Genomic DNA, 15,005 nt, shown 5'->3' with positions numbered 1-15,005 from the left:
AAACATTGATAACTAAAAGATTTTTGCACCTTCATTTTAACTTTAGGTAGTTTATTGGTCAATTTGATTACGATACTTTTTTTTACTACTTCTTTAATGATAGCATGTATTGATTCCCTTTAAAGGTTATACAATAACATGTTCAGTAAGTGTGCCTACTTATAGGTTCATATGCCTTAAGAAAAGTAATTTGTGGATTCGTTAGTTTGAGTACTATCTGTAATGCTTCTATAAAGGATTATTAAATTTTAACTTAAGGCCATTACCAGAATATCTAACCTTGACAACAGATCTGAAAATTTGGAAAATTGAACTAAGCTATAGTGGATAAAAGGCAGGAAGTATAAATATTGAGAATTAAGGAAAGTTACTGGCTTTATTTTTCTAACAAGTTCCACATTTTACTAACCAAGCAGGGGAACTTAATTTAAATAGTAAGCAGTTTGGATAATAACAGAAAATCCTCTGCAGTCTACAGATCTACATGTGAAAAGGGAAAAATAGCTTGAATTTGTATCAATGGCTAGTAAAATTTAAAATAATTAGATTTTGTATATTAGGGAAGTTACTAAAAATTACTCATCTCAAGGCAAATTGACCCCCCAAAAATTAGATGAAGAGAAGGTCTGATTGTTAAGTGAGTAAGTCCTTTGGGGGGGTGGAATTTCCCCTCCTTCCCCAAAAGTTTAAGGAAAAAATATTAAAAGACGTGGGTGACACAGTTTAATTAGTTTCTTTCATACAGATACATTTGTTGAGCTTCTCTCTATAGGTTGAATAACTGTGTAATGAAAATTGTGATAAATACTATTAAAGAAAAGTTTGAAAGAAACAAGAACAAATATAAGTTGTTCTAGGCAAAGACAACAGCCTGTTCAAGGAAGCTGTGAAAGCAAGGAACTTGGCAAGTGAGTGAAAGATGGTGCCACATGCCGAGATGGAGAATACTACAGGAGAAGCACATTTGGGAGCAAATTTGAATGTTGCTAGAATTTGTGTAAAACTCTAACCCTGTTTCCAGCTTTGGTTTTGAAATCACCGGATGGGCATGTTTTTCTCTTGACTTTTTTCAACCAATATAAAAATATGTATGCTCACTGTTACTCAGTTTAATTGAGACTTATTTTGCTATATAGAAAGAGCATCAAACTTAGGGCTGATGTGTAGACTTCCAGGCAACTTTCACAGGGGCACCGTTTCCTCTTAGAACTTGAGAGATCTGCTCTACAGTGTTTGTTAGGGAGGGAAACGTTAATCTCTTGGCCTAGCTTCTGGATCTATAAAATTTCGAGAATAGAACTGAATGATCTCTAAAAGCTGCTTCTGGCTTTAAGATTCTGTGAGGTTTGTTTCTGTTTTATTTTTCCCACATGCATGAGAAATTTGCAGTGATCACAGGAATACTCTCTTGAGCCATGTTCTTGGTGTGTGAGCAGGGAAGGCCTTTGGGGAGTGGTACCTCTAATTTGTTACAGACTGGCACACTAAATAGTATCCTAGTAGTCAAAAGGAACACATGCAGGTGTTCCCTGGAGTCCTTATTAATTTTGCATGTTGGAGGTCTTTGGTTCATTTTAATTTTTATGGAAAAAACTCCCCAAGTCTTAAAAGTATGTAATAACAACTTACAAAATGATTTGAAATGTCCTTCCTTCTGAATTAGAGTTAGTAATACAGTTCGTACTTCTGTGCTCTATTTCTGTCTCTATGCTAACATTGGATTCCCATAGGAATATCCCTGTTGTTACTGCCTTTCCATGTTCTTTAGAGTACTGTTTCTACTGAGTTCATCATAATAAAGTCATGAGCCTAACTAGAGATTTCTGCTTTCCTGCTACCTTTTGTCTTTATTGAGTAGTAATACTTAGGAAATCAAAATATATGTATTTTAAGAATGGCTGCATGTTGATAATTATTGGAGTTAGGCAATACTGTACACTTGTGTTTATGTGAAGTTTTCCATAATAATTTTAAAAAGTCATCTTTTACTTTTTTAAAACATTACCTTTTTTTAGAAAGCATGTAAATACCCTAGCATCGAGCTTATGATGTTCCTCGGTGTACGGGTTTTAAGGAAAAAATTAGCCATATAAATTCAACATTTATGATTATTTCAGTGTTTTAAGTTTTACATATAAGAGTCTTCATATTTTGTTTCAGGGACAGAATGATGCTGTTGAAATTGGAACAAGAAATTTTAGATTTCATTGGTAATAATGAGTAAGTCCTGACATTTAACAGAAAAACAAATTGTCGTCACAGTTCTTCAAGATTTGCTAAGTTAGTTTTTCTTTTGCTTGCAGGTCTCCACGTAAGAAATTCCCCCCAATGACGTCCTACCATAGGATGCTGTTACACAGAGTAGCCGCTTACTTTGGATTAGACCACAATGTTGACCAGAGTGGGAAGTCTGTCATAGTAAACAAAACTAGCAATACAAGAATGTAAGTATCAAGAAATGTACTTATAAGATATACATGTGCGTGATAATATTTTATCTTTCTAAAGCACCTCTCATCTCAGGGTTTCCACATGTTTTAGCAGTCTAATTCAGCTTCATGATAATCTGATGTGATGGTTCCAAAAAATACATTTAGCTAAGTAGGTACAAAATCTACAAGTCTGGACAGAAATAAGACAGATGAATGAGGATTGGTTTTAAAAAATAACAACAAAAAATCCTTCAGAGGTCATAGTATCAGTGATGTTTCTCTTAGGGATGTTTAAATTAATGTAATTTACATGGCTATGGCCAACCTCAGGCAAATGTAAAAGAAAAAAAAGCAAATTTTTACACCCTTACATTTAATTAATTTTCTGTCAATTTACTATCTTTTCCACCTTGCTGCTCCTTTTCCCCACAAATCTCAGGAAAGTGGGACTATTAGTTAATCTGGTATTTTTCATAATGTACCCTTCTGGGCTATTTATAATTTACTGAGGAGAAAAAAGGAGTCACTTGCTTTAAAAAGTGATAGACTTACAGTATGGTGAAATAGATAACCAGTACTGATATTTGGGAGCAATGCAGAGGCACCTAAAATTATAGTATGTTCACAGTACCTCTTTTGCCTGTTGATAAAGAGTTGCTAATCCTAAACTAAGTAGTTAAGTTCAGCTGAAATCGCACTTTGTGGTGAATGTGCATATTAAAAGAATTTTCTAGATTTATTTCATATGTGATAGCCCATATTCTGTGGAAATGGGCAGCAGTCAGCTTCAGCCTCCATTAAGTAATGCTTTTCAGCTCATTATTTTTCTTTTTTTCTTGAAGCTAGACTTTTCTCAGGGTTCTATTATGGACTGTTTAGTTTGTATGGTTATATTTAATTGACCTATATCCCTTCTGTTGTAATCACCTTTACTCTTATAGCTGCCATATTGTTTACTTGAACTTAGTTGTCTTTCTTCCATTTCAAATAGTATTTTGTCAGATAAATAGAAATATTTCTGAAGCTAGTATTTATAAATGACTATTACTAAAAAAGATGTCTTTGAAAAGGATCCTATATTTATTTAGAGATTAAAGTTTACCTACAAATGTTAATCTTATTTCATTTTCCTCTACCTTTTAGTCTTTTTAAAATATCCTCATCTCTTAAATCGTGGCTAGAGTAGGATAGTAACCATAAGATATGAGCTTATGAAGGTGAATTAGAAGGTGAATTCACTGAAGGTGAATTAGAACTATACTCCATTTAACCAGTACCTTTCAACATTACTCAGAGCTGCTGGATACCCAAGCACATGTACATTAGCAGGCATTTTGACTAACATTTTGACTGGTGGCTCTCTAAGGTTTTCAATACAGTGTAACTTCAGTTATTTGAATGGTGCAAATGATGCCAGGTTTTTCTTTATCCATGTAATCAAAAGTTTAGCTAAACACAGATGTGTATGATATACTTGAAGAATGAATCGATAACATAATTTTAACTAGACATTTCGGATCATTGAAGTTACACTGTATTCTTACTTTATATCTTCTGGAATATGAAGAAGGCTGTAAATCAGAAAACCTTAGAGATCTGCTCCACATTGAATAAAAACAAACTTACCTTTTCCTCATAGGCAGATTACCCGCTCCAGCCTTGAACCAGTGGTGTTGTGGATGTCAACAACCCGGTGTCCACTGGGGTGTCTCATTGGAGCGGGAAGTTGGCGATTGCAGGGCAGTAAAATCAGGCGTCTATAAAAGATAGAGGTAAGACAGTCTTAAGGTTAGCTGAAATGCCTACTAATGCTGTTTGGTATGGATATCCAGCTGCTCTTAGAAAAGTTGCCAGGCCCTTGGTTAAATCTTATAGTTCTCTTTAGAGTAACAACATTCATTAAATGAGAAAATGTGACTGTGGACAGCTACAAAAATAGTTGATAAAAGGAATTATCTGGTGGCTCAACAGGTTGGGATGGGCATTTTCACTGCTGTGTCTCGGGTCACTGCTGTGTGGCCAGTTCCATCCCTGGCCTGAGAGCTTCCACATGCTGCAGGTGCAGCCAAAAAAATAAGTTGAAAAAAGTAAACAGAGCAGTCATGTGACAGGTAACAAACAATATACTGCCATTGGCAGAACTAAATAATCTTTCAAACTCCTAGTGAAAGCAGCCTTTTGCTCATGAGTTTGGTCATGAACTTGCTTTTTTCTCTTTTAATTTTTTTTCTCTTTAGTTCTATATGTAGCTTTACGTAGAGACCTGCTCTGTTTCACTTATCTCAGTATATTTTAAAATAGAAAAATTTCTTCAGCTTACTTAGATAATTCTCATTTTTAAATCTTTTGCATCATTTGACAGGAGGTAGATACAGTACTTTACTAAAAATTCACTAGGTTAAAACAAAAATTCAGAAGTGTTACTTGAGTACTACATATAATTAATTATCTGGTCAAGTTTGCTGAAAATGTCATTACTCAGGTTTATTTGGTTTAGAAATTTATTTAGGGTATTCATAATATATTATGTGACCATATGTATAATATATATCACATATTTCAAAAGAACAGTTGCAGTTTTATAACAGGATAGTATTAAGTCCAAGTGTTGAATGAAATAATTTGTTGAGGCTGAGAATATATTTTAGAAAATGAAATCGAATATAATTATAATTTCCAAGGGCAACAACCTTTTGTCTCGAGACTTCAGTAGAATTTATGACATTTTTATAGAGGAAAGACTAATCAGCCATAAAGTATGTTATTAAGACTTCATAATCATCATGTTAGGTCACAACATTAACCTCCGAAAAAGAATTTATCTTTTTAAACTGGTTCACTTAATTAAAACAAAGATGTTCCCTGCTGTAATTAAGAATTCTTGGTATCTTGGTTACATTTCGAAGTAGTTTTTTTTAAGTTTTAGTAAATTTAACCACAGAGTATTTGATTATATATGCCAAACCAGGCACTGTAGGTGTGTAACATGAGATGTGGTGCTATATATCTTTTTTTCTTTGTTCCAGAACTTTTTCTTAGATTTAGAGGAGACAGAGCAAAGAGGATATACAGGCTTTGAGTCTTAACATACCAGGGCTACAACTGTGGTTCGGTCATATACTTGCCCTTTAATCTTGGGCAGTTAGTTGCCTTAGCCATTTGAACCTCAGTTTTATCAGTAATATTTATAATAATAACCAACTTCTACTGTTCACTGTTTTAAGTGCAATTCATCATTCATTTTATTTTCGGATCAACCTTATGAAATAGGTACACTACAATTCCCATTTACAAATGTGGAAACAAGAAAAGAAAGATTAATCAGTAGCACATGCAAGTTCTAAAGCAACTAACTGTTAAAGCTGAGTGTTTGAACCTGCACAGTCGAATTCCAGAGCCCACACTTTATTTCATACAGCCTTTCAGTCATGACATGGGATGGTTAATATTCTCTCATAAGATTATTGTGAGTGGTAACTGAGATAACAGAAGTATCTATTAATGGCACTAGTGTGTGGTAACTTACTGTTTTTATCACTTGTCTAAAATGTTGAATTTAACTTTTCTGTAAATATTGTGTATTATCTTTTTTGTTCCCTTGTTTTGTTTTGTTTTTCTTTTTTTAGACCTGATCAGAAATTTAATGAACATATCAAGGATGATAAAGGGGAAGACTTTCAGAAACGATATATCCTCAAGAGAGATAACTCTAGCTTTGACAAAGATGATAACCAGGTAACCTAACACAATTAGAGCATTTTTATAGGTTCTGGACTTTTACCAGCATATCACTTTCCTAAGAATTAATTGTTCTCTTTTCTTTAGATGAGAATACGCTTGAAAGATGACAGAAGAAGCAAATCTATAGAAGAAAGAGAAGAAGAGTACCAGAGAGCTAGAGACCGAATATTTTCCCAAGATGTATGTATTGACGTCTATTTGGGTCTTCATGTATTTATATACATATACATATTCATATATATATTATTTTATTGATCACATTTACTTTTAACCACATCTGTTACATATAAAGTCACCTTTTAGAAATATTGCGGTCTGTTTTGTTCATGTTAATTTTCAGTAGCTTATAAAATACTGCATATTAAAAGTTAGATAAACTTCAAAATTGGAAGCAGACAGACTAAGGAGTAGTACATGGACTGAGTATATAGTTTATGTAATTTCTTTTTCTTTCAGAGTTGAGATTTTTAGAACATTAGTCACTGTTTATAAAATCATGTTCTCTAAATCCTTCTTGTTAGTGGACTTTTCTTGATAAATAACTTCTTTCTTTTAAAATAAAGTTAATTGGGAGTTCCCGTCATGGCTTAGTGGTTAACAAACCCAACTAGTAACCATGAGGACATGGGTTCCATCCCTGGCCTTGCTCAGGATCTGGCATTGCTGTGATATGTGGTGTATCTTACAGCTACAGCTTGGATCCTGCATGGCTGTGGCTGTGGCATAGGCCAGCAGCTGTATCTCCAATTAGACCCCTAGCCTGGGAACCTCTATATGCTGCAGGTGCAGCCCACAAGAGACAAATAATAATAATAAAATAAAATAAAGCTAATCTGCTTTTTACATTAATATTTGTTTTTCATCTTATAAGTGATGATATGAAAAACTTCTTTTAAATGGCAATTATTTTATGTATATATTCGAGAAGAGAATCAGTTTGGCTTTAATAATACCTGCTCTGTGCAGTACTGGGTACTATTCAAGGAGGTAAGGATATATGTAATTTGTGTTAATACTGCCAGAGGTAGAAATTTCCTCAGTATTTTTAAAAAGAGTATAATAACATTAAATTCTAGACTGTCAGTTAACAGTTTATAATAGTCAACAAATCTTATTGAGCACCTGTAGTAAGTGCTTTGCTGGGCACTGGAGAATATATCTATGGATATTTACAATAATTTATCTCCCAAGCAACCCTACATGTGGTAGATACTATCACTGTTTTTATTTTACAGATAAAGAAATTGGGGCTTCAGGAGGCTAACTAAATAAAATAGACAAAAGATCTTCCAGCTAGAAAATGACAGAGCTGGGATTTCATCCCATGTCTTCTGAACTCAGAGCCTAACCTGGATATAACTCTCTCTCTAGTTTTTAAGATAACTGAGGTCTTTACCCTTGATGAGTATTCAGATGACAGTATGGAGTGTGATTTCTATAGAAAATGAAGGTAAAATAGCACAGCAGAGAAGCACCACAAACCAGAATTGAGGAGTGAGAGGGAGAGTTTGCTTCCAAGAGGAAACCTAAAGGAGTGAAATGTTCTATGTCCAGGGTTAGCATCTGCAGGAGCCCAAAGATAAAGGGAAACTTGAAACAAGAGGAATTGAAAGCTTCAGAGTAGCTGGATTATAGCCTAGGCGAGGGATGTTTCCATTGGAGAAGTGAGCAAGAAGCACATGACTTGCTCTTGAAAGCTAGTTAAGGTGGTTGGCCTTTAGCTAGAGCAGGTGTCAGCAAACTTTTTCTTTAACGGACCACGTAATTAGTATTTTAGGCTTTTCAAGCTATATGGCCTTTATTGCAACAACTCGGACCTGCTTTTTTAATATGAAGGCCCCATAGATAACACGTAAACGAATAGGTATGACTGTGTTCTGATGAATCTTTACTTACAAAAGATAAGTAGTTAGAACATCAGGGAGCTGTTAAAGAAAAAGAAGCATGGAGTTCCTGTCATGGCTCAGTGGTTAACAAACCCAACTACGAACTGTGGAGTTTCGGGTTCGATCCCTGGCCTTGCTTAGTGGGTTGAGGAACCAGCATTATCGTGGGTTGTGGTGTGGGTTGTAGACACGGCTTGGATCCGGCGTGGCTGTAGCTGTGGCTGTGGCATAGGCCGGCAGCTGCAGCTCCAATTCGACCCCTGGCCTGGGAACCTCCATGTGCCGTGGGTGCAGCCCTAGAAAAGGCAAAATGACAAAAAAGAGAGAAGAAGCATGATCAGGTTGATACTTTAAAGAGATTGCTCTGGCTTCTCCTGTTTAAATTGGATGAAAGGAGCCACACTAGTAGCTGGAAAACTAGTTAGAAATGTAATAAGGAGTTCCCGTCATGGCTCAGTGGTTAATGAATCTGACTAGGAACCACGAGGTTGGAAGTTCGATCCCTGGCCTCGATCAGTGGGTTAAGGATCCGGCATTGCTGTGAACTGTGGTGTAGGTCGAAGACGCGGCTTGGATCCCACCTTGCTGTGGCTCTGGCGTAGGCCAGAAGCTATAGCTCCAATTAGACCCCTAGCCTGGGAACCTCTGTATGCCACGGGTGTGGCCCTAGAAAAAAGACAAAAAAAAAAAAAGAAATGTAATAGTATAAGCAAAGGCGATGGTTGCCTGAGTTCAGTCAATAGGAACAGAGTTTGACTGTAAGCTACATTGAGGTATAGCTGCTTATTCACTGCTCTAGCTACTACCAGAGCACAGGTGATCACAATAATTGTTGAATGAATGAGCTGGAATCTATAAACTGGTGTATACCTTGAATATGTAATAATGAAAATAGATTCACTTGTTGGAGAGAATATTTTAATTTTTAAGTGGATATGTACAACAAAAATGAATGGCTTCAAAATGTCTGTTAAAAATAAGCATAGTGTCTCCAATCCAGAAAAGATTTTCATTATCAGTTATTTGTGTTCCTTATCACCATGTTTGATATCGTAGGGGATGCTACTTTTAAAATATTACTAAATGTGATTTTTGTTGTCATCATTGGTTTATAGATAGCATTATTTGACAAATGCTCAAATTTTTATATCTGTTCTTTCTTTCTAGTCCCTGTGTTCCCAAGAGAATTATATTATTGACAAAAGGTGAGGGACTTTTTAACATTTGTTTTGGTAAGTGTCTGACTGATGCTACTAAAAATTAAAATGTTTTATTAAAATGCCAACAGAATCCAAGACGAGGATGCTAGTAGCACCCAGCAGAGACGTCAGATATTTAGGTATTGGAAGCATGTTTTCATGCAGTACATAGTATTGGAAATACAAAGCATCTTTTTCCTTATTATTTCCATTCTTGTCTCTATTAGCTTTTCAATTTATTTCTAAATTTCAGAGTTAATAAAGATGCTTCAGGGAGATCCACAAATAGTCATCAAAGCAGCACTGAGAATGATCTGAAGTACTCTGAACCCAGACCCTGGAGCAGCACAGATTCAGACAGCTCTCTCCGAAACTTCAAGCCTGCTGTAACCAAAGCCAGCAGCTTCAGTGGAATTTCAGTTCTGACAAGAGGTGATAGTTCTGGAAGCAGCAAAAGCATAGGCAGGCTTTCGAAAACAGGTATAAATATCTTTCTAGACTGTACAGTCAAAACATTAGTTTCCCTAATGTTGTCTTAGCTCTTTATTTATCATATGATTGCTGTAATTACCCTAAAATTTAGAATTCCTATCAGAAGTACATTGAGCATCTCTAAAGTACTTAAGTGGTAACACGTTCATTAACATTTAGATTTATTCTCTGAGCAAGAAAGATTTACAAACACCAGTTAAAATAAGATTTCTTGTAGTTACTGTTGTGGCTCAGCAGTAATGAACCCAACTAGTATCCATGAGGACATGGGTTCAATCCCTGGCCTTGCTCAGTGGATTAAGGATCTGGGGTTGCCATGAGCTCTGGTGTAGGTCACAGCCGTGGCTTAGATCTGGTGTTGCTCTGCTGTGGTGTAGACTGGCAGCTGCAGCTCTCATTCAACCCTGAGCCTGGAAACTTCCATATGCCACAGGTCTGGCCCTCAAAAGAATTCTCTATTATGACATAAACTTAAATCACATTGGTTAGATGAAGTGTCGCCTCTTGTTTAAGTGCCCAGAAATGGCTAGAAATTCTTATTTGGAAGGATGGTTTCTCACCTAGAATTAGTTAACACTGATTGTGTTTTCAGCTAATACTATGAATTATTGATTTCATTTGCATGATAAAATTCTTCATGTGCCACTCAAAAAGTTAAAAAAGTTGCTGAGAAGTTTTTGAGGAATTTAAGGACTAAAGAAAAATAATGTAACTATTATGAAATGTAAGAGTAGAAATTTCAATAACATTCTTATTCTCCTAACTTTGCTTTTAGATTATATAACATTTAGACATATCATTTTCTTTTCGCTTTCACTAAGTGGTTTCTATAGAAGTGGTTATTACTAAAGAAGTTCATGAATCTTTTAGGATCCTCATGGGTCTTTATTTTTTATCCCCCCAAATATGGCCCCTCTCATTCTTTCTCTCCATACTTTTTTGGGTAAAACCTAGACATAGAGCTTTATACAGATAACAATTGAAGAGGCAGGTATGAATTTGAAGGTGACTTTTTAATCTGTTAACTATAATTCAATGCAACTGTTAAGTTTTGTGGATTGTAGTTGTCACCTTTTTAAGTTGTAATGTGGGTATTTAAGATGTGTTAGTATATATGATAGAATATTTCTAAAGATAAATAAATTCTATAAATATAAGAAATATGCATACAAACTAATATGCATTTATTTGATCAATGGCCACTTAGTCCTCATAACAGGAAAAAAAAATCTACTCTTGAGAAAATCATTTAGACACACAGCCAAATTCATACATTTTAAGAACATATATTAGGAGTTCCCTGGTGGCTCAGCAGGTTCACGATCTGACATTATCTCTGTTGTGGCCTGGATTGCTGTTGTGACATAGGTTCAGTCCCTGGCCTAGGAACTTCCATGTGCTGTGGGCACAGCCAAATAAATTAATAAATAAAAGAACGCATTCTATTTATAACCTATGTTATCTTCGGAGAGGTAAAGAAATAATATTAAATTCTTTTGTTAGGGAAGGTTATTTTTCATATAGTTCTTGTAAATAAGCATTTTGGCAAAACTTAAAATAGAAGTTATCCTTCAGAAGAAATCAGTATAGTGTATCATATTTGTTTATTTCATTCATTAAAAATGAATTCGCCATCCCAAAGTGAGAGTTCTCTAGTGGTTCAGTGGGTTAAGAATATGGCCTTGTCACCGCTGTGGCTCTCGTTGCTGCTGTGGCCTGGGTTCAATCCTTGGCTCGGGAAGTTTTGCATGCTACAGGCATAGCGCCCCCCCCCAAAAAAAAAATTTATTTCTCTATCCCAGAGTCAATTCTGTTATTCAAAACCTAATTAACTATTTACATCATCAGAATCTTTGCCTTTCTTTCATTGTCTCATTGTCTGCCTTTAGCCTTTTTACTGAAAGTCAGTGGCCTCTTCAGTCTCTATATAATAGAAAATTAAGTAGATTGAAAGCCTGAATACAAGTAAAAGTAAATTATCAAATTTGTTTATTAAGTACGGTAAGAAATTTTAAGCTGCTGCTAATTTAAGTACTTGGAATATTTTTATTGCCTTTGTCTTTTGGTATGATAAAAAGTTGAAAGTTGACTTTATTGTAGGAAGATGCTGATTATGAGCTAAAAATGAAAGTCTACAATGAAACTTGATGATTGTTTCTCTTAATAGAGAACTAATCGTTTTTGTTATTCCTTACCCTACTCTTAATCTTTCTGTGTTCTTAGATAAGGGGTTTCTGACATAAGAGGTTTTGGGCATTTGGCTATGCTAATAAATTCTTTGTCCTCGGGGAAATTATAATCTGTATATTCCTAGGTGTTAATCTGAAAGGTAAAAATATGCATAACTTTGTCATTTTGAGATCATGGGTAATGTGTTATTTTGTGGCTGTCTGTGGCTGATGTTACTGGAGACATGCTTAAATTGCATGCTTTGTCTGTGACTTCTCTGATAACTTATGTGATCGGTTTCGCTGTATTAAACTTGTTCTTGATGGGGAGGTGGAGCAAAATTGTACAGTAAATCAAAAATAGCTCCTGCCTTTATGTGGTAACTGCATGTTATGCAATATGTATTTTATTGTTATGTGTGTAAAAGCTGCATTTTTATATGAGGTTTTTTAAATCCCTGTTTTTCATTACTCCTCCCCTAGGTTCTGAGTCTTCTGGTAGTGTAGGGTCATCTACGGGCTCTCTCTCTCACATCCAGCAGCCTCTTCCAGGTACAGCTTTCAGCCAGTCTTCTCATGGCGCACCTGTCGTCTACCCAACTGTCAGCACTCATAGTTCTCTTTCCTTTGATGGTGGCCTAAATGGGCAAGTCGCATCTCCTAGCACTAGCTTCTTTTTGCTTCCCTTGGAAGCGGCAGGCATACCACCTGGCAGTATTCTGATCAACCCACAAACAGGTTGGTATTCAGAAAAGAGTATTTATTTCAGTTGACCTATCTAGAGTTAACTGAAAATTAAAGAATACATATTAAATGTATTATATGTATAAGCATTGTCAGCTTTTTATTTTTGAGTGATTAGCATTTTCCCTAGAACTTTAATAAAAAAGTTTATGCTAGAGCATTTTTTATATCAGAAAGTGTGTTTCTCCTTATGATATACATGACATCATCTTTTAGGTCAAAAAGGAGTTTACTTCCTAGAAATGGGACAACCACCTTTCAAAGAGATTTAGTTGATAAAAATTTTATCCTGGGGAAAATAGTTTGCATTTCACTTAGAAGAGGAATGTTAACAGCTCTTATTATATAATGCAGTGGAAAAAACTTATAAGTAATTGTCTTTCTCTATATGTTTATTGTTTCCTCCTGAGGAAAAGCTAAAGAATAATATAATGTTATTATTAAGTGAAAGAAATTAGGTAGTCATTATAAATTAGTTTGTCAACACATACTTTTCAGTTAGATAGCAGTTTGGGAGTTTCTGCTATGGCACAGTAGATTAAGGATCCAGCATTGCTGCGGCTGTGGTGTAGGTCACAGCTGCAGCTCAGATTCAGTCCCTGGCCTGGAGACTTTCATATGCCACAGGCACAGCCGAAAAAAAAAAAGCAATTTGTTTTTATTGAGCATTTACTATGTGTCATGTACTGTGTTAGGTGCTTTAAATACATTATTTATAACAACCCTGTTAGGTAGGTGAAATCTAGTTATATAAAGGGAAACCAAATCTCAGAGAAATTAGAAACTGTAGTCAGAATGCATTTCATTAGGTATATTGGCAAAAATGACTTATACTGAGAAAATAAAATTTTTTAAAAAATCACGAGAAGTCAGGAGTTCCTGTCGTGGCACAGTGGTTAACGAATCCGACTAGGAACCATGGGGTTGCGGGTTCGGTCCCTGCCATTGCTCAGGGGGTTAACGATCCGGCGTTGCCGTGAGCTGTGGTGTAGGTTGCAGATGTGGCTCAGATCCCGCGTTGCTGTGGCTCTGGCGAAGGCCGGTGGCTATAGCTCCGATTGGACCCCTAGCCTGGGAACCTCCATATGCCGAGGGAGCAGCCCAAGAAATGGCAAAAAGACAAAAAAAAAAAAAAAAGAACAAATTCCTTCCCAAAAGGCGACATGTGCACTAAAAATCACATTAAGGAGCAAAGGACAGTTACCTTCACCTCCTGAAATTGTATTTCTTATGTGGAAAGGGGGCTGAGCTACACAAGAAAAAAAAAAAAAAAAATCACGAGAAGTCAGAATTCCCTTTGTGGCTCAGCTGGTTAAGAGCTCAACATAGTGTCCTCAGGATGCAGATTTGATCCCTGGCCTTATTCAGTGGGTTAAGGATTCAGTATTGCCTTGGCTGTAGTGTAGGCCAGCAGCTGCAGCTCTGATTCAACCCCTAACTTCCATATGCTACAAATGCGGCCACAAAAACAAGTAAAAATAAAAATCCCATGAAGTCTTGGTCTCAAATCTAAATAACATAGCCCAGCCATATGCTAAGATAAAGAAAACAGCCTTAAATTGTTTGGTATCCTTCCTTTTAAGATTCACAGATTTAGCTGATGTGGTCACACATGGTAGTAAGTAGTTGGGCAAGGTAGATAGGCAAGAGTGTTAGGGAGGGGTCTCAGTATTCCTGAAACTTTCCTTTTGTTGTAGGAAAAACCATGGCTTGGAACTCATTACCTTCACATTTCATTTGCATCTCTTTTTCAAAGATAAAGTATTTGAACTTTTGTTTCTGTTAGAAGAATTGAAGAGTTCCTGTCGTGGCTCAGTGATTAATGAATCTGACTAGCATCTATGAGGATGCAGGTTCGATCTCAGGCCTTGCTCAGTGGGTTAGGATCCAGCATTGCCATGAGCTGTGGTATAGGTTGCAGACACGGCTCAGATCCTGCGTTGCTGTGGCATAGGCCAGTGGCTGTAGCTCCCATTCCACCCCTAGCCTGGGACCTCCATATGCTGTCCGTGCAGCCCTAAAAAGCAAAAAAAAAAAAAAAGAAAAGAAAAAAGAATTGAATTAGCATAAATAAGTGGCTTTTCAGAGACTCAGTTTTTGCTTTGTAATAGTTATCTTCTAATCCTTCAGGTCGATTTACATTACTAAATTTCCTTTTTTCCTGGAGCAGGATACAAGATGATGTAATAATTTACTATTTTATGTTATTTTTCATTCAAGACATATTCATTTGTGTTTGGTAGCATGAAAGATTCAATTGAGTAGGAAATAATAAAGTGAGAAACCTATCGATCTGTATACCTAATGTTAAATTAGTCCTAAAGTAATCTCTGCTTTTTGAGA

The 15,005-nt window shown here is 35.9% G+C and overlaps 1 protein-coding gene across 50 annotated transcripts in view; it reads left to right on the top strand.

Moving 5' to 3' along the window:
• The window catches only part of R3HDM1 (R3H domain containing 1), a 183,054-nt gene that overhangs the window by 105,145 nt on the left and 62,904 nt on the right, over positions 1–15,005 (top strand). For 14 of the 50 annotated variants that reach the window (XM_021075226.2, XM_021075225.2, XM_021075216.2 and 11 more), the window contains 8 exons: positions 2,161–2,220; positions 2,304–2,444; positions 6,059–6,167; positions 6,258–6,353; positions 9,227–9,264; positions 9,348–9,398; positions 9,512–9,738; positions 12,402–12,656. In XM_021075226.2, the coding sequence (XP_020930885.1) occupies positions 2,161–2,220; positions 2,304–2,444; positions 6,059–6,167; positions 6,258–6,353; positions 9,227–9,264; positions 9,348–9,398; positions 9,512–9,738; positions 12,402–12,656 (977 nt within the window). The remainder of the gene's footprint in view (positions 1–2,160; positions 2,221–2,303; positions 2,445–6,058; positions 6,168–6,257; positions 6,354–9,226; positions 9,265–9,347; positions 9,399–9,511; positions 9,739–12,401; positions 12,657–15,005) is intronic. The other 36 variants (XM_085001373.1, XM_021075232.2, XM_085001365.1 and 33 more) reach the window with 5 other exon arrangements.

Source organism: Sus scrofa, chromosome 15 (genome assembly GCF_054392235.1).
Source record: "Sus scrofa isolate SSC_HxYL_T2T_F1_AM1 chromosome 15, Sscrofa_HxYL_maternal_Yorkshire_Landrace_v2.0, whole genome shotgun sequence".
Lineage (NCBI taxonomy): Eukaryota > Metazoa > Chordata > Mammalia > Artiodactyla > Suidae > Sus > Sus scrofa.
This window is presented reverse-complemented; position numbering and strand designations above follow the sequence as displayed.